Genomic DNA, 19,047 nt, shown 5'->3' with positions numbered 1-19,047 from the left:
GAGCGGCTAGGCCCGTGAGCCATGGCCTCTGGGCCTGCGCGTCCGGAGCCTGTGCTCCGCAGCGGGAGAGGCCACAACAGTGAGAGGCCCGCGTACAGCCAAAAAAAAAAAAAGGAAGGGAGTGAGGGCTTAAATTCCCAACAAGGGGAAGCGTGGCTGCAAAGGAGGCTTGAGATAAAGAGCAGCCTTTTTTTCTGCAGCTAAAGGAATCCATCCCTGGGGGCACCACACAAGCACATCTGGCAATTTTCAGTTGTCACAACTGCAGTAAAGTACTGCTGGCATCCTGGCATCTGGTGGGCAGAGGCCAGGGATGCTGCTAAGCCTCCTAAAATGCACAGGATAGTCCCCTGCAACGGAGAATTATCTGGCTCAAAATGTCAACAGTGCTGAGTTTGGGAAACCCTGCTGTAGAATAATGGAACCACTCACTGGCCCTGAACTTGCTACTTTTAGGAAATAATCTCATCTTGACTCTGGGCTGTCATAGCCTCAAGCACGGGTCTTTCTCCCTGTGTGATTTGTGCCAGATGCCAGCCTGGGAGGGGAGAACTTATCTAAACACCTGTCAATCAAGCCTGGACTGGTGGGAGCACAGATCAGCGGAGGGAGAGCAGACGGGCATCTCCTTTAACCAGAGTAAACAGAACCCAACTGCAAATAAACAGAACTTGGCTTCACTAAAGAGAAGTTGTGTTCTAAGTACTTTGATCATGGCTGAAATTAAGTGGACCACCAGCGTTTCACTGTCAAATATTCCCATCAGTTACACAAAGAAACCCCTCTGCTAATGGCTGTGTTGGGCCTGGGTCCTACCATGATATCAGGAGGATAGGCGAGCCAGGTGTGGACTTCGGCTCCAAAACAGGGTGGCAACAAACCACAGCTTAGGGTTCACTAGCAATGGTGACTGCCCAGTGACCTACTGCTGTGAAACGAGCCACCTCAAAGCACCGTGGCTTACACAGCAATGAGTTATTATTTCCCACGCTACTGTGGGTTGTCTGGACCAACTGGGCAGTTCTGCTCCATGTGACATTGGTTGGGGCCATTCATGTGGCTGCTTTCTATGGGGTGTTTGGCTGGGTCTGGAACATCCAAAATGACCCCACTCACACGTGTGGGCTCTTGGTACTGGCTGTTGACTGAGGTGCCTTATGCTCTCCTCTTCTCTGGGGTGCTCTCTCTATATGTAGGTTTTGCTCGTTCAGCAGTCTAGCTAGAGCTTCCTTACAACATGGTGGCTGGCTTCCAAGAGAATGAAAGCGGAAGTTGCCAGCCTGTTAAGGGCTGGGCCCAGAACTGGTACAACATCACTATGCCATATTCTATTGGTCAAAGCATGACACCAGTCCAGCCCGGATTCAAGGGGAGGAGAAACAGACCCCACCTCTTGATGGGAGGATTGGCTTGTGTATACAGGGAGGGGAAGACTTACAGGCAACCATCTTTGGAGGCAATCTACCACAGCAGCTCCATCAACCCGACATGTATACAGGGAGAAGTCTCCACTGTCCATGGACTTGCCTTCTCAGAGATGTTCCTTTTTTCTCACCTGCGCAGGAATCTTGTCTTTAAATGAGACTGTGACCTAAAGGCACTCATTCATATATAGGAAACAGGACCCTTCTTAAACAGGCCTCAGTACCTCCTGGGACCTCAGTTTCCTTGTCCGTAAAATAAGACTAGCCTAGAGTAGAGTTCTGGAACATATGGATGTTCTCGTTTGCTGCTCTCACCAGAAAATGAAATTATTTCCCACAAGATTTTCCAAAGGGCCAGGGTTACGCATGTGAAACCAGCCGTTCACAAATGTACTTTTACTTTCCAGAGGCGTATTATGGATGTATACCTTGTTAGAATTCACACAAAACCTCCTTAGAGCGTCACTCCCAGATCTTTCTTATCTCTGGCTGTGGTTTGCCCCCATGGGCAAAGTCTCCCTACCACAGACAGCTCCCCTAAATCAATTTCTTCAAAACTCCAAAAAAGAGCAGTCAGCCAAATCAGACAGTTTCAGGTAGGTATCAAGGTAGAAAAGGCTAGGTACCAAATCCAAGAAGTCAGTAAACTCCACAAAAGCAGTTATGATAATAATAATAATGGTAGCAATAATAATATCATCATCCATAGATCATGTATGTATTAATATTTATATACAGACTATAGGGGAGTCAGGATTTGGAGGGAGGCCTGGGACATGGGTGTAGATCCTGTGTTGCTGCCTATAACTATGTGCCCTTCATAGGGTTCTTTTGTAAGAATTAAATGAGATCACATAAGCTAGTGCTTCGAGAAGCCCAGCGCATAGTAAACCCACAACCAAGGGTAGCTGTCTTCATCACTAAATTTATTTTCAGTTGAGGAAGTTGCAACTCAGAAAGCAATAGGCCATCTGCATGCCGAAGCTGTTTGACTCCTGAAGGATGGGTGTCAGAGGACAGGGTTCACATTTATCATGTGTTATTGCTAAACATTTCACATGTGCTATCTTGAGTAAGCGCCTCCAGTACTCCTAAGTTTATTGTGAGGATGAAGAAACTCGGGTTCCAAGACCTAGATAACTTGCCCCTGGGCAGATAACTGAGATAAATCAGAGCTGGGATTCAAACCAGGTGGCCCTGCTGGGACAGAGGCCCAATGCAAACAGAAGAATCAGCCCATGTGTCCACATTCAATGAAGTAAATGTGGAAAATGCAAGGTCATCCATTTGACTTTCAGCATCAACCTGTCTAGGGCTCGGTTTCTTCATCGGTAAAATCGGGAGATTGAAACTTGAAGTGTAGAGTTCCATGATTCCATAATTTGGGGGTTAGAAGTACAATAGTATTATTTTAGTGTTTCCACCTGCATTTTCTTTTAAGTATTGTTTTAAAGTCACAGTCTTCTAGTTTTGTGTCTCTGAGAAGCCTAGTGGTTGATTCATGGTGGTCAAAAAAAATCTCAAAATTATTCAAAAATACACCAGAGATGGGCAGAGAGGTCCCAAATAACTGGGGGTATGAACTAGCATAGCTGGAGCCCAAACTTTCAAAATAAAATTAATCACGAAATACTATCCAACCTTTTCCAAAAATACACATATAAACAAATGTTGAAATCTCAGAATGCCCTTTCCTCTAAGAATGTAAGCCATTCTCCTGCCCAAAATAATGTAAGTTTAAGGACTGAGATCTTCAGTGGTAAACTCGCACCTATACCTCTGTGGTTTAAACAAAGACAAAGAAAAAGAAAACAGTAGTTACTTTATTTTTCATTAAGCTTAGTTCCTTTTTTCCCCTTTCTTTCCACCTTCCTTTCTCCCCTTGGATTGTACTCAGGGCCCACCAAGGAGATTTTTCCACCATGTAAGTTGGCAAGCCAGTGGTTTAAATCCCAATCCTGCCAGTGGGTAATATGGTTTATAGGTGGAGCAGAAGGTGGTGAGAGGGAGATTTCAAAAAGTAGTCTTGTTACTTAGCTAATACATTATGTAATAGAAAAGATATAAAGAAATTATTCACTGACTTGCTGGTTTAAGAATCATTCAAGTCCCTGCACAGAACTTCACATTAACTGGTGGAATTATCTTTACCTACAGTTGTATTTTAGTTTTTTTTTTTTTTTTCTATTCAAGTCAAAAGAAAACACAACCTTCCACTCAGGAGGAAAGAATAAAACACTGTTCTTAGGTTTGTTTGGGTTTTTTAAAAATCGTTTCTGGCAGTGTTCTTTGACAGCAATTTGCAGCAATAACATAGATAGCCTTTTCATGTAAACACCAAACCCAATATCTCACTACAGGGAAAGGTTCAATTCAAATTTGGTCACATTGAGAGAAAGAAAACTTAGTGTGGGTAAATATAGCTCTTTATGAAAACTGAATTCCCTCTAGGACTCATGTGTGCCCTACATTAACTCCTGAAATCAGCAGTATTGTGGAGTCATTAATCTTCGAGGAAGAAATATAAACCAGGTGAGCAGGCTCCTAACATCAGCTAGATCGGCCCAAGCAAAGATGGCTAATTAGCTGCCCAGAGTGTCTGCAAACTGTTCAACATTAACTCCGGTTCCTGCCAAACTCAGTTCCAGAACAAAGAATGGCTATTTGTGACATGTCAGGCTTTTAGCATGTTTGTGTTACCAATTTAGAACATTTTAAAAGATGAGAAGATTCTAGAATTTTGAGGGCATACAGCCATTTATTATGTATGACACCCATATGCTTTCTTCCTGGAAAATTCAACACAGAGCATTGTCAAGGGCTCCCAATTTCTCAAATTAGGCCTCGTTGCTACCATTTCCTCCTAAGCTCCACCTGAGAACAAGAACAACCCAATGGGTGCTCGTTATACGTCAGAACTTTACAAATATTATTTCTAGTCATTCTGATAAGGGCCTTATGAGCAGTGTGCCATCATCATGCTTATTTTATATCCGAGGAAACTGAGGCAGTGAATAGCAAATAAGTTGCCCAAGTCCTCAGTTAGTAAGTGGTGTGGCTACCATCTCAGCTTAGGCAGTCAGCCGGCTGGACCTCCTCCCCGTCAATGGAAACAACTTTAACAAGCAATTACTCTAAGAAAATACTGGAATTAACTTGCAAACTTCTGTAAGAGAAGATGACTCTATTTGGTCTTCATGTCATTAAAACCTGAAAACAGCCTTTCAGAATGACCTTGTGAAAAGCACAAGTGTAATAAGCTGGACTTCATTAAAATTAAGAACTTTTTCTCTGCAAGACAATGCCAAGAGCATTAGAAAGACATGCCACAGACTGGGAGAAAATATTTGCAAAAGATACATTTGATAAAGCATCATTATCTAAAAGATACAAAAAACTCTTAGAGCTCAACAATAAGAAAACAAACAACCGGGTTCAAAAATGGGCCAAGGACCTTAACAGATACCTCACCAAAGATTTACAGATGGAAATAAGCATGTGAAAAGATGCTCCGCATCATATGCCATCAGGGAAAATACAAATTAAAACAATGAGATACCACTACACACTTGTTAGAAGTTCACAATCTGGGACACTGACAACAGTAAACGCTGGCAAGAATGTGCAGTAACACAGAGCTCTCATTCACTGCTGGTGGGAATGCAAAATGGTCCAGCCACTTTTGATGATGGATTGGTGGTTTCTTACAAGCATGCTCTGACCATACAATCCAGCAACCATGCTCCTTGGTATTTACCCAAAGGAGCTGAAAACTTGTGTCCACTCAAAACCCTGCACACAGATGTTTGTAGCATCTTTATTTATAATTGCCCAAACTTGGAAGCCACCAAAATGTCCTTCAGTTGGCAAATGGCTAAATAAACTGTGGTCCATCCAGCCAATGGAATTTTATTCAGCACTAAAAGGAAATGATCTGTGGAGCCAATGAAAAGATGTGGAGGAAACTTAAATGCATATTATTGAGTGAAAGAAGCCAATCTGAAAACGTTACATAGCGTATGATTCTAGCTACATAATGTTCTGGGAAAGGCATTACTATAGAAACAGCAAAAAGATCCCTGGTTGCCGTGGGTTGGGTGTGGAGAGGGATAAGTAGGTAAGCACAGTGGATTTTTAGGGCAGTGAAAGTAGTTTGTGTGATGTTATAATGGTGGATACGTGTCATTATGCATTCGTCCAAACCCATAGAATGTATGATGCCAAAACTCAGCCTCTGTGCACCAATACCAAATCAAATCTTGGAGACAAAGTTTTGGGTGAAGTAGAAAAGAATAACATTATTGCTTTGCCAGACAAAGGGGGACACAGGGGCTAATGCTCTCAAAACTGTGTGTCCCAACCTGGGGGGATTTGGTGAGGAGTTTTATAACAGTGGTTCAAGGATGGAGCTGCTGATAAGGCTCAGGGTGTATGCAGGGCCTGCATTCCTTTAATCTGGCCTTTGGTGGTCTTTTGATGAGCTTCTGTGGTTCTGGAGGTTATCAAACTGACCTCTCTTGAATGAAGAGCACTTCATCAAGTAGTTAACATCTTCCATTTGTTGGGGGTTTTAGTTCTGCCAAAACTTGGAAGCAACCAAAATGTCCTTCAGTTGGCAAATGGGTAAATATGAGAAGAGCTCGAAGATATTGTTATGTGTATCCCTTGAGGCAGAACCAGGACCCTGACCCAAGGCCGCACTATTGTTTCTTGACTGCTCTTCCCTTGTCTCTGCATCCCCTCTCTTCCCTGATTAGCAACTGTTTGAACCTGCCCTCTGGAACTCAGGGTAGGTCATGAAAGCTGAAACCTATTTCCTACAAATAAGAAACAGGGGACAGAAGGCTTTTGTGCCCAGGAGCCCCACAGGGTCCTGCTTGGTTTCACATACAAGGCCAAGGGTGAACCCTAATATAAACTATGGGCTTTAGATGGTGATGCACCAATGTAGGTTAATCAGTTGAAACAAATGTATCACTTGGGTGGGTGATGTTGATAGTGGGGGAGGGTATGCATATGTCAGGTGGGGGTATATGGGAAATCTCTGTACCCTCTACTCAATTTTGCTGTGAACCTAAAACTGCTCTGAAAAATAAAGTCCTTTAAAAAAAAGAAAAAGCATCCAACACCTGTTGGTCTGGGTAACTATGTAACAGCTGGACTGTTTTGACTGGATCGACCTAACACTTAAATTATTTTTTAATACATTAAATAAATACATAAACTAATTAAGAAGAAGGGAGAAGGTCAACTCTGTTTGTGTCAATTGACTAGTTCTTGAACTAAATTGATGGGTTGCTTAAACTGTTTGACAAGCTCCTTCATGGGGGTGAGGGTGTGAGTCTGTGTGTTTTCATAGAACTCGCCTGTCAGTGCAGTGAAAACTGTGTGAGCTGTGGACACAGCTTAAGAAGTGTTCTGAGAACTGATTAAAGACAAGAGTTCTTCTAAATCCATTGGGTTCCAAGAGGTGCCATGTAAATATCAATGTTCATTTCACTTGCTTATTTACTTCCTGTCTTTCCCTTTGCTGGAGGACTAGAAGTGTTTTTGCAATTTAAAATACCATGTAAATTTACCAAATTACAATAATACCATGAAAAATTAAGCACTTAGGCAACAAAAGTTGATCTATAGCAGTGGTTCTCAGAGTGCTGTTGCCAGCTAGCAGTAGGAGAATCTCCCAGGAGCTTGGTGGAAATGCAAATTCGAAGCCCATCCCAGACCTATTAAATCAGAAACCCTGTGGGTGGGACCCAGCAATCTGTGTTGTAACAAACCATTCAAGGGACTCTGATGCTCACTCAAGATTGAGAACCATTGCCCTAAAGGAAAAGAAGGGACACCACCAGAAGCCTCGAATAAGCCTTTGAGTTCAGTGAGGACTGAACAGGAGACCCTAAGGACTTTCTCCCATGCTTTAACAAATTTATGATGTCTTAAAGTTCTTTTGTGTGTTTTTAATTCCTTCTTTTAATCTTTGGCAATTCAAGCACTGAGTTTAGGTCAGAGAGAACTGACCAAGTAGACAGTAGCAGGCTGATGAAGATACATCAACATAGAGCAATTTAATTAAAACTAGCAAAATACCTAGAATCCAACATGGTCAGTCTAGTTATGCTAGTCGGCTTTACTAATATTGATAAATTGATCAACAATGCAGTGAGCTGTTTACTTGGGAACTAGCTATAACAACTCAAAGCACTTAAATCCACTGAATGTAAATTATTTTTTTTCCCCAAGTGAAATAATGCCAGAGCAGCCTTACAAGATTGAGAGGTTTGTCTCCACCAAATAAAATATGCCTTCAGAAGAAAGGAATGGCATGTCCCTGCCATCCCCATCTGGTGTCAGGGCAGACTGTCTGAGAAGTACTGAAAGGGAGAGTGACACAGAGTTTCCCTGGAGGGTACACACGGGTGATGAGCATTTCTCCTTATGCCCTAGCATGGAAGGTTCCATCGCGCGTCTATCCCAGATCGTGGCTCTAAAGAAGAAATACAAGGCTTACCTCTACGTAGATGAAGCTCACAGTATTGGGTCCGTGGGCCCGACCGGCCGCGGTGTGATGGAGTACTTTGCAATGGACCCCAGAGATATTGATGTATTTATGGGCACATTCACCAAAAGCTTTGGCGCCTCGGGAGGTTACATAGCTGGAAGGAAGGTAAGAGACAGGTCCCTTGTGTCTGTTTAAAACCTGAATGCCCTCGGAAGGTAGTCTGCGGGGTCTTCCGATTTCCCTGAGAGCTTCAGTTCAGTTCAACACACTTGACTGCTGAGGGCAGCCTTGCCACTGTGTGTTCACAGCCATGGCAGGCCCAGAAGGTCAAGGAGCTCATTCTGTGATAGCGCAGAGGAGCATGTGATGAGCAATCACATGACCATAAAAAGACAACACCGGCTGTGCACACAGGCAAAGACAGTACAAAGGAAAGGGCAGTACCTAAGAAGTCTTAGAATGAATGTCAGTCTTGTAGACAAAGGATGGGGCAGCGGGGTTTATATTTCAGAAAGAGGGAATGATGGCTAACAAGCCACAGAAGTGATGCTGCAGAACGGTAAGTCGTTTGGGTTTTGTGGCGTGAAAAATGCAAGATGGGTGGTAGAAACAGTGAGCAGAGGTCAGATGCTCAGGACACTGACCCTGTGCTACAAGTTGTGGGTTTTCAGAGTTTTAATCAAAATAGTAGCAAGATCGACAATGTCTTTTTTAGAGATTTTCTCTGCAAACTAATTGTCTTCCACAATTTTGGATAAGCCATGGGTCAAATCTTGTCATCCTCTGATACCTTATCTAGGTGACTTAAGATTCTGATCTGAAGGAATCAGACTGTTAAGTGTTATCCCTGTCATTCTACTGCCAATGTCACCAAGGGGGTTGCTAAAATAAAACAAATGCTTCAAAGGATTTTAAAAGAAGACGGAAGGGGTGGAGAGAAAGAAAATGAAATATTAAAACCTGGGTTTCAGGGCTTCCCTGGTGGCGCAGTGGTTGAGAGTCCGCCTGCCGATGCAGGGGACCCGGGTTCGTGACCCGATCCGGGAAGATCCCACATGCCGCGGAGCGGCTGGGCCCGTGAGCCATGGCCGCTCAGCCTGCGCGCGACGGAGCCCGTGCTCCGCAACGGGAGAGGCCACAACAGTGAGAGGCCCACACACCGCAAAAACAAAAACAAAAACAAAAAAAAACCCTGGGTTTCAGGGCTCAGAGAGCCAGTTAATCTGCTCCTTTATAGGACAGTCTAATCCAAATCCTGATAGCTGTCTCCCCCAGGCCTACACCTGTCCCAGAGAGACTGTGATAGTGTAGCTGGCTCCAGCCAGGAGGGCAAAGAAGGCTCAAAAGCAGTGCATGCCGGTGGCTCGATGGCTTCTCTAAAATTCCTGATTCTTCACTCATTTTCCCCAGCAGGAACAGGAGTTCAGACTCCTGGTAAACCAGTTAGACAAAACCAGAGAGTACGGCAAAAACAGTCTGGTTGTGGAAAGCCCATGATTTAAAACAACAGATTTTATTACGGCCACTGACCCTGCCATGAGATGCGCAAATGCTTAAAACGTCCAGAGCTTTTAGTGGTCTTTACCCTTCAAGAAGCATCACTTGCTTCCGAGCTCAAAGCATTGTTGTTCAGCATCCTTCCACTGGTCTGTGGGAATTCGCTGGGTGATGCTAAAAACGTAGGAAATGCCCAGGATCTTACAAAAGTCAGCTAAATCTGGTGAGAGGTTAAACTTTCCGTTTCTCGACTGTCAAAGCAATGGGATCAGAGGGTCTCAAAGTAGGCATGCCCCCGACTCAGGCTACTTGGCTTTGTGATTACTTTAGCAGAAGTTCTGAGCTACAAAATTTTTAACCAAGCGTAACTCTGTTTCCTGAACCAAAGGCACCTGAATAAACTGAAGCGAGTGGATCCTTGAAATGTTGTCAAACTTGGTAGCTGTCATCATGTCCCCCTTAGAGTTCCTTCAAGTGATACCCGCTTTAAACAAAGGCTCCTGACGGCCCCTTTAGGACCAGCTCAGTATGGTTCTCTCACATACTCTCCATCCTAAGGTCAGGTGGACTAGTTTAAAAGTGCATTTGCTCTTGTCTATGTAACTTCTATTGATTTGGGGTAGATACTGAGCAATTGTGAAAATTATTTAGTATTTACATTAATCAAGAGGGAGATAAAAGTATGTAGATCATTTTTTGCTCTTTAAAAAAACTCATTTTGTTCATACTTAGACCCAGAGGGCTTCATCATTTCCCCCTTTCCCCTCTCCCCCTCCCCGCCCTCCCCTTCACCTTCCCCTCTCGCTCTCCCTCCCCTTCCCCCTACTCCCTCCACAAATCCTCTGCAGTCTCTGAATTTACCACTAGGTGGCAGCAAGAATTAGAGAGTGTTTGGCTGACCCATGCAGAGACCTACTGTCCTGAAACAGCAAGATGCAAAACCTAGAAAACACAGGGTAGTAGTTTTCAAGATGTGGAGGGTGAGCAGGAGATAGGAGGTCACTTGAGAAAGTGTCTGCATGGGCCGTTCCCTGATGATTTAAAACTCAGTCAGGTAAACACCTGTCTGGAATCGTTTCGGTGAGACTGTGATAAACCCAGATAAACTGTGGTTTCCTTCTAGCCTAATGAGCCCATGAGTTAATGGAACTTATGCATCTGCTCCTCTGTGCATTTAATTTGTTAAATTAAGTTAATTTTATATTATGTATAGTTTCCATTTAAATCATAGTTTTTACGCCCCTGGACTTTGAAGAATTTTCACTTTCAGTTTGTTTTAAACTATGCTTTTTAATTGATAGGACATAGGGTTGGGCAAATGCTACAGATTTGTTTGAAAAAATAACCTTTCTAGTATCTGTTTAAATAATTTGAGTTCAGAGTTTCATCATACATATTTTTTCTGGATATTTTAAAGTATATCCAGCATTCTAGATACTAAATACTACAAAAGCAACAAAATTAACCATAAAAAAATGTTAAAGTGCACACACTAGGACTTTATATTTTTCTGAAATCTTGATAATTTCAAGTTCACTCTGCTCATGGGCTTCCTAGTAAATCTTGAGATTTAAAAATAATTACTTGAGTCCAAAAATCTAGAAAACTATAAAACTGTCTAGCTCTTAACTCTCTTTTTAAATGTCAAGGTCAGTGTTAGTGGCACAGGAACTATATTCCCAGTAATAGTTTCTAGGAGGCTCTAGAAATCTTTAGGGAGCAGGTGAAGGCAGATGCGTCACGTAAGAAAAAATATTCGGAAACACACAAAAGAAAAATTGGTTTGGTGCTAAGATACGACTACAGAGAGTAGAGATTTTTTTTGTCCTCACTTCAGCCTTCTGGTAACAAAATGTCCGACAAATTCATCTCCACTCTTGGAGTTTACTGCCTTGGCCTGACCTACTCTCCCAACCTCAGGGAAACTGCTAAAACAGTCTCTCAAGAGCCAGCAAGGTTTTACTGTTTTGCCCACTGTGAGTTCGGAGCTGCTGTAGCTGATCCATGAACAACCCACAGTGAATCTTTCTCTCCTTTCAAGACCTTCAGGTGAAATGTCAGGTACTTACTCCTCTCCACCTATCAGAGCTCCATGCCATGAACGGCTTCTTGGAAGAAAGCCTGAGCTGATGGGGCTAGTTTCCTTATTTTTATTTTTTAATTTGCATTAATTCAGTTGCTGAGGAGATGGGGTCAACACTGCAGACGCCAGCTTCTAGGATCCCGGTTTTGCTCAGGCAAGGATCCTGAGTCCTCTTGCATGCCTGGGGTTGAGCACTGGCTTTCACAGCCTCCACTGGCTGACCAGAGATTTGCAAATGAATGAAGCGAAAGTGACCCTGCGGACTGATAGGTTGCAGGGCTGAGATTCTGGAGGAGGGGACTGGGCAGCCAAGCTTGGCGTGAGTGTTAGCCCAGAAGCCTGGGCGCCGGACGAAGGCAGAAGCCAGCTCTGCCCTGCGTGATCAGCCCTGGCTGTATTTAACAGTCCTTTGAAGTAAATGGAGGTCATGGAATGAATGCCAAGATGTTTACCCTAAGAGCCTCCTGTCTAACTTTCTCAGAAAAGCCACCCTTGTCCTTGAACTCCAGGCTCAGAGTTTTGCATTTACTAATGGCCTTGGAAACCTCGGTCTGAAGAGACCTCTAACCCAGCCTGAAGGAAAACACAACATGGTCTCTCCTTAAGACCAAAGCTAACTCGTAATTCATGGTTCATGGCATCCAGTGGGCAAGTGATAGGAGGAAATCGGAAAACCAGGAACCAAGGCTTCCTTGATGTCCTGCTGAGGGGACTCCAAGAGTCCCACTTTCTGAACCACACAGGTAAATTACCTCCCATCCACACACTCAGATTCTGAGAGAAATTGGACTCAGTCTGAAAGAAATAAGATTATGGGCAAGACAGTCTTACTGCTTAAAGGAAGTGATACTGTGCCGGTGAGGCATCTATTCAAACTAAGGATGCGTGTGACCTTGGCTTTGTGAAATTTCTCAATTTGATAGGAAAATTGGGGGTTGGGGACACAAAGACCCCTTTAGGGATCAAAGGCAGCTTTGTTTTGTTTCTTTGATCTTTGTCAGCAATGCCCCAAGGCTACGAGAATATTGCTACACCTGTTCCTAAGAATGTAGCTTAAGACCTCCCTCTATACTTCAGGGACCCTCACCATCCTTCCTTAGCCCCTAAACCCTTCTGCTTTCCATTAGACCATCAGTATTTACCAGAGCCCCACTAAGTACCCACCACTATGGATTATAAGAGAGTGTATAATAAAGTATATAACTCAGTTCCCTACTCTCAAGGAGGTTCCAGTTTCTTTGGAGAAATAAATGTAATAGACAGGAAGTATTTTGAGACTGATACAATTCAATCTGTGGTTTAGAACTATGAACACTTGAGTACATTAGGAATTCTCCTCTTCCCCTCCTCCTCCAGAGGTGCAATCTCTGTGGATTAGGGCAAGCACCACAGGGATAAGTAGCAGTGAAGGTGGTCCTCTCTGTGCTCCTTGGGCCATCCCCCACCCTGTGCCAAGCCCGCTCCTCTAGTCTGAAGAAGTAATACAGTGCAGAGCTAAGGGGGGTGCAAGGGGGGCGGTAATCTCAGGACAGACTGTTTGGGTCCAAATCCTTGTTATCCAGCCACTTTTTGCACTTTTTGGTTGGATAATTTTCTGATCTGTTCCACGACTCAGTGATCCCACCTGTAAAATGGAGATAAAAATAATACTTATCTCATAGCGTTACTGTGAAGCTGAGTTAATACATGCAAATATACATGTAAAATACACATAAAATTCTCAAAATGGAGCTTCAAGCAGCCAGTGAATATCAGCTCTGGGTATATCAATGAACTGTCAGCTCTACCATCTTTGCAGTCATGCAATCTGCCATCAGGCCTGGGTTCTCCTTTCTTTAGAATGCCTCTCTTTTCCTTTCTTTTCACTCCTACTGTTAACCACCCAATAAGGATGGAGGAAGTGCTGGGCTGAAAATCTTTGGTTTGATGCCCGGATCTACCAACATGCAGTTATGTAACCTTATAGCATTACAAGCGAGCTGGAATAAAGACACTGTAAGAAGTTTTTACATTTTGGTCCCCTCCTCCCAACCCATGCTCCCAGTGTTAAGAATCTCTGAGATGGCAATGCATTAACAATAATTGCCAACAGCATCAGGTATTCACTAGGTACCAGATGCTTCTTAAGCACCGTGTATGTATTAACTCATTTAATCCTCACAAGGACCCTGAGTTAAGTATTACCCTTATCTCATTTTTCAGAGGAGACTAAGGCACAGAGAGGCTTAGTAACTTGGCCATGGTCACATATCACTAAGTGGCAGAGCCAGGATTTGAACCCAAGTGATCTAGTCTCCACAGCCTGTCTTGTAACTCTGCGGTCAGAACTCCCTTCAAGGGAACAACCCCTCATCACCTTTTCTTGGAGGCAGTAGCTTCTCCCTCTGCCCCCATTTGACTCCTCCATCCTGTGCTGATTAGGATGCCATCTTTATTACTAATTTTAGCACATGTCCATGCCTCTCCCGTCCTCTATCCAAATCTACCCATCCTTCAAGGTCAGATCATCTCCTCAAAACAGATCTTTCCTGACCACATGAGCCCCATGATCCCATTTCCTGCATCCCACCCGTTCCCTCTTCACTGGCTTCCCCAGCATCCTGCTGGAAGGCACCAGCTCTCAGCAGAGAAAGAAAACACCTGCTGCTGCTCATGGAGGATTGTGAAGAGCAGCTTGGCTGCGGCTACTCTGGAAAATGACCGCCTCTCTCTCCCTGACCCTCCCGCCACATCCTCCATCGTCAAAGTGAACTTCCTGGATACCATGTGGCCAGTGCCTTCATTCAGGCCAACATCGCACACATCCTCTTCAGATACAGTGAAAACACTGTTTTTATGAGATTTACTAAACAAAATAATGGACAGAAACTTAATTTTGATTTTAATGTAAGTGGAGAATGGCTGCCAGGGACTAGGCTTTCTATCTTCCGCCTCTTCTTGGGCTCCGGCATTCAGAACATAGCCCAGCGCACATCCTTGTACAAACTTGCTGAATGGAAAGATGGAAGGAGGGAAGAGGCGAGGGGTGGGGAGAGAAGGAGGGGAAGGGAAGGAAGGAAGGAAGGGGGAAGGGAAGGAAGGAAGGGAGGAGGAAGGAAGGGAGGAAGGGAGGGAAGAAAGGAGAGAGAAAGAAAGGAAAGAAATACTTAGAAATGGAAAGAAAAAGGATTTGAATGGAGAATTTAAAATTAAAATAACTAAAGAGAGGGAACTAAAGATGCAGACCTACTAGAGAATGGGCTTAAGGACACGGGGAGGGGGAAGGGTAAGCTGGGACAAAGTGAGAGAGTGGCATGGACATATATACACTACCAAACGTAAAATAGCTAGCTAGTGGGAAGCAGCTGCATAGCACAGGGAGATCAGCTCGGTGCTTTGTGACCACCTAGAGGGGTGGGGTAGGGAGGGTGGGGGGGAGACACAAGAGGGAGGAGATATGGGGATATATGTATATGTATAGCTGATTCACTTTGTTATAAAGCAGAAACTAACACACCATTGTAAAGCAGTTATACTCCAATAAAGATGTTAAAAAAGAGAGAGAGAGAGAGGGAACCAGAGTAGAAATGATGGGGATGGAAAAGAAGAAACAAACCAACAAAAAGGAATGAAGAGTGTGAAATGAAGGAGAAAGGAAGTCGGGGAAGCAGGAGCTTGGGAGGGGGGATTAAGGATGAAGGACATATTGAAGGAAGCAGGAAGGACAGGATGGAGTTACCTGTTCCCCCTGTGGGCCAGGTAGAGGCATCATGTCACCAACCACCTGTAAGGCAGGCCACTCACTTTACTATGAATGTTTAGGAAAGTTCATAGTAACTTTAGGTACTCTCTACTTACTTACCTATTAACTTTAGTTACTAGTTCATAGGAAGATAAACTATGTACATTTAAAATGCTTGGGTAACGACCCACGGTTGGGAGCAAACACGACACCCATAACCCGAGGGAGAAAAGTGACAGGTGGGCACAGTCCCAGGTGCGGAGGTGGGAGTGGATGTGGCCGGTGAAGGGGAGTTAGGACGAGATGGGCCTGCTCAAAGCAGAGCTCTCCCCAGTTCATCTTCCAGGGAATGATCAGAGTAGGTCCTAAGTGGGATCCTAAGCTGTGTCGTTATCCTGGGAGAGAAGGTGGCTGATGCTTTACAGACCCCACTGCTAACGCAGAGCCACTATGGGCCCACTAGCTTTTCTGCAGGACAACCCCGAGGGTCCTGGGCTGTGAGTCAGGAAAGGTGGGCCAATGGATGGTCTGCCTGGCCAGGGCTGAGTGCCTCCAGGTACCAGCTCGGAGTCCCTCACCATCGCTGTAGAATGAGGTGATTGGAGCTTCTTCAGGCTCTCAGCATGCTTACCTGGGACCTCAGGTTTGGCCTCAAGGGTCAGACATGCAGGTGGAGAATCATTCCTACCACTGTGCGGGCCAGCATCCTGCAGTGGGTCAGCGCTCCAAATAGGGTTACACAAAAATCCCAACAGTTGTCTCCTGCTCAAGGCACAACTAGAGTTTATCTGGTCCTCACCTCCACACTGGTTTAATTTCTCTCCTCTCCCTCCTGCTGCTCCCTTCCCCTGAAAGTTTTCTTTTTATCTTTGTCTGTCTTCTTTCTTCAAGACAATTCTACTTGCTCACTGGAGCCTCCCTTATCTACTCCCGCTGGTAATATCCCCTCTCCTTCCTTGGCCATCTGGTAGCCCCGCTGCATAAACTAGTCTGCATGTCTTGTTATTTTTCCAGCCATTACTCCTCCATGGGCACAAGCTAATGTAATATGCTCAAGGGCAAAAAACACATCCCGGATTTTTCTTTGGACTCTCCTGAATACTAAACCAGTGCTTGTGTGGGCTAGGTACCCAAACAAATGTCTAGGAAACCGCTTTTCCTTTACACATCTGGTTTTGCCTTACAGAACTCCACTCCAAATTTGCAGCATCCCATTGTTGTATACCTTCTAGGTTGTTTAGGGAGAGACTAAGAAGAAAGGATACAAAAAATAAAGAGTTTGGTGATGCCCATTGAAAATCAGACCACATTCGAGAATCAAATGTCTTGTGCGATGATGGGTGGGGATGGGGCCACTAACACTGAGATTTATTTGCCTTCTTTTTGGATTTTCCTCCTGTATTAAAGGACCTTGTGGATTATTTACGGGCTCACTCACATAGCGCTGCTTATGCCACCTCCATGAGCCCCCCGATAGCAGAGCAAGTCATCAGAGCAATGAAACTCATCATGGGACTAGATGGGACCACACAAGGTAAGAGGGTCTGCAGCAAGCACATCTCCCGTGAATTCCTTTCCTAGACCTCTCCCTGTCTCCCTTCTGCCCCATCAACCTCCCCCCTTTTCAAATATACATTTCTGTCTTTTTTTTTTTCTTTTTTTTGGCCGCATCGCGTGCCATGTGGGATCTCAGTTCCCGGACCAGGGATTGAACCCACTGCCCCTGCAGTGGAAGTGCAGAGTCTTAACCACTGGATCTCCAGGGAAGTCCCTATACACCCTTGTCTTAACCAATTTGTAAATCAAGCCATATGCACATCAATAGTACATAATACATAAGAGTACACAGTACATAAATGTACTAGAACTGCCGTCAGCACACAAAAAAGCGGAGGATCCTCTTTTAAAGCAATGAAAACTTTCTAATTCACCTCTTAATGTGATCAGCAAATGTGGATAATTTTGTTTATGAAGCCAAACTTGGTGTGTGTTTGCCTGTGCTTTCTTGGAACTGTCACTTGTGTTTCCCTGGGAACAAACTAGTCAATTTAATATTCGTTTTTTTCATCCACCCACCCATCTATCTCATCATTCATTCATTCATTCATTCATTACCAGCCAGGAGCTGGGGAGAAGAAAGTCACCACTGCCCATTTAAGAATATATGGACAAAACACTCACAACGATAACCTACCAGCCATTTCTTTGATGTTGGATCACCACAGCCAAGGTGTGCTACTTTGTTCAACTCAAATGAGCTTAACCTTTTTTTTTGAAAAATGGTTTCATCAAAGGCTCTTGGAACTCTCCATCTTTCATATACAGTTTATAGAGCTTCTACTATTTATCACAATGGGGAACAGTGATGGCTAGGGCAGTTCTTGCTGTCAGGCAGTCTAGTGAGTGTGTTTGTAGAAGCAGCAAATTACCCTGGCCTCAGACCTGCTCGCTGGACTATACAATCCGTGTGCCCTGACCCACCTCTCAGCTGATGTGAAACCCTATACTGTCTAGTGCAATGTTCCAAGCCTACTATTTCAGTAGAAATATGGAGAGATCCATCATTTTTCAATTTTATTAAAACAGCAGAATACTTTATTCACATACACATTTTACCCAGAAGCCTACTATATATAAAACAGATTAAAACAGGGCTGGTGCGGATGACGTAGTGTCTCTATGTACCTCCAAACCAATGGTCCCTGAAGCCATTCCACTGAGCCCCCGTGCTCCTCAGTCACTCGGTTGAAAAGGATAGACTTTTCTTTTTCACTAAAGCAAGAAAAAGGCTTGGAGGGTGACTTTGTTCCTCTATGTAAAATGCAATGATTGACTGACCTTCAGGTCATTTCCAGCCATGTCTTTTGGGTTTTATGATTCTGTGTCTTATTGAATAGTCCGTGTGAAAAAGAAATTCGTCGCAAAGCACTGAGCTGATCTCCCTGTGCTATGCGGCTGCTTCCCACTAGCTATCTATTTTACATTTGGCAGTGTATATATGTCCATGCTACCCTCACTTCGCCTCACTTCCCCCTCCCCTTCCCTGTGTCCTTAAGTCCATTCTCTATGTCTACATCTTTATTCCTGCCCTGCCACTAGGTTCATCAGTACCATATATATATATATTTTTTAGATTCCATATATATGCATTAGCATGTGGTATTTGTTTTTCTCTTTTGCTTTGCTACGACCTAGAGGGGTGGGATAGGGAGGGTGGGAGGGAGGCTCAAGAGGGAGGGAATATGGGGATATATGTATGCATATGGTTGATTCACTTTTGTACAACAGAAGCTAACACAGTATTGTGAAGCAATTATACTCCAATAAAGATCTATTAAAAAACAAACAAACAAAAAAAAAGGAAATGCGAATCCAGTCCATCCATGGTGCAATGCTTAAGGGCATAAACTGAAAGCAGATGCCTGGACTTGACTCCTGGGATACTACTTAACTTGCTGTGGTCTTAGGCAAGTGATTTCACTGATCTGCTCAACCCTGAGCAAGTTACCTGTCTGTGCTTCAGTTCTTCCAGCTGTAAAATAAGGAAAGGGATATTGATGAACTAAGGTTTTTGTGAGAATTAGGTAAAATAAGACATATAAAATGCTTCATTATGACTGAAAACAATTCCATCTATAGTAAGCATTGTATAATTGCTTGCTGCATTACTTGGTATTATTCCTGAGGTGTTCAAGAAGTATTTGGGCTATGTCTTGGAGAAGCTGTAGGAAGGATTCTTGTGATGCAGGTGAGGTAAAGCTAGATTTCCTTCAAGGTCCTGGATTAGTCAGGATAAGCTAAATTATGCCAGTGTACCTTG

At 43.9% G+C, this 19,047-nt stretch overlaps 1 protein-coding gene across 12 annotated transcripts in view; it reads left to right on the top strand.

Annotated features, from left to right (window-relative positions):
* The window catches only part of SPTLC3 (serine palmitoyltransferase long chain base subunit 3), a 131,020-nt gene that overhangs the window by 74,317 nt on the left and 37,656 nt on the right, over positions 1–19,047 (top strand). For 11 of the 12 annotated variants that reach the window (XM_089896563.1, XM_089896561.1, XM_089896564.1 and 8 more), the window contains 2 exons: positions 7,872–8,091; positions 16,635–16,761. In XM_089896563.1, coding sequence (XP_089752689.1) covers positions 7,872–8,091; positions 16,635–16,761 — 347 coding nt within the window. Of the gene's footprint in view, positions 1–7,871; positions 8,092–16,634; positions 16,762–17,345; positions 18,449–19,047 lie in introns of those variants that run through there. The other variant, XM_089896568.1, reaches the window with a different exon arrangement.

Source organism: Delphinapterus leucas, chromosome 15 (assembly GCF_059928025.1).
Source record: "Delphinapterus leucas isolate spDelLeu-1000000601 "Yukka" chromosome 15, BTC_Dleu_Yukka2, whole genome shotgun sequence".
In the NCBI taxonomy this organism is placed as follows: Eukaryota; Metazoa; Chordata; class Mammalia; order Artiodactyla; family Monodontidae; genus Delphinapterus; species Delphinapterus leucas.
Note: the sequence above shows the minus strand (reverse complement) of the source record. Positions and strands in the feature narration are given on the sequence as shown.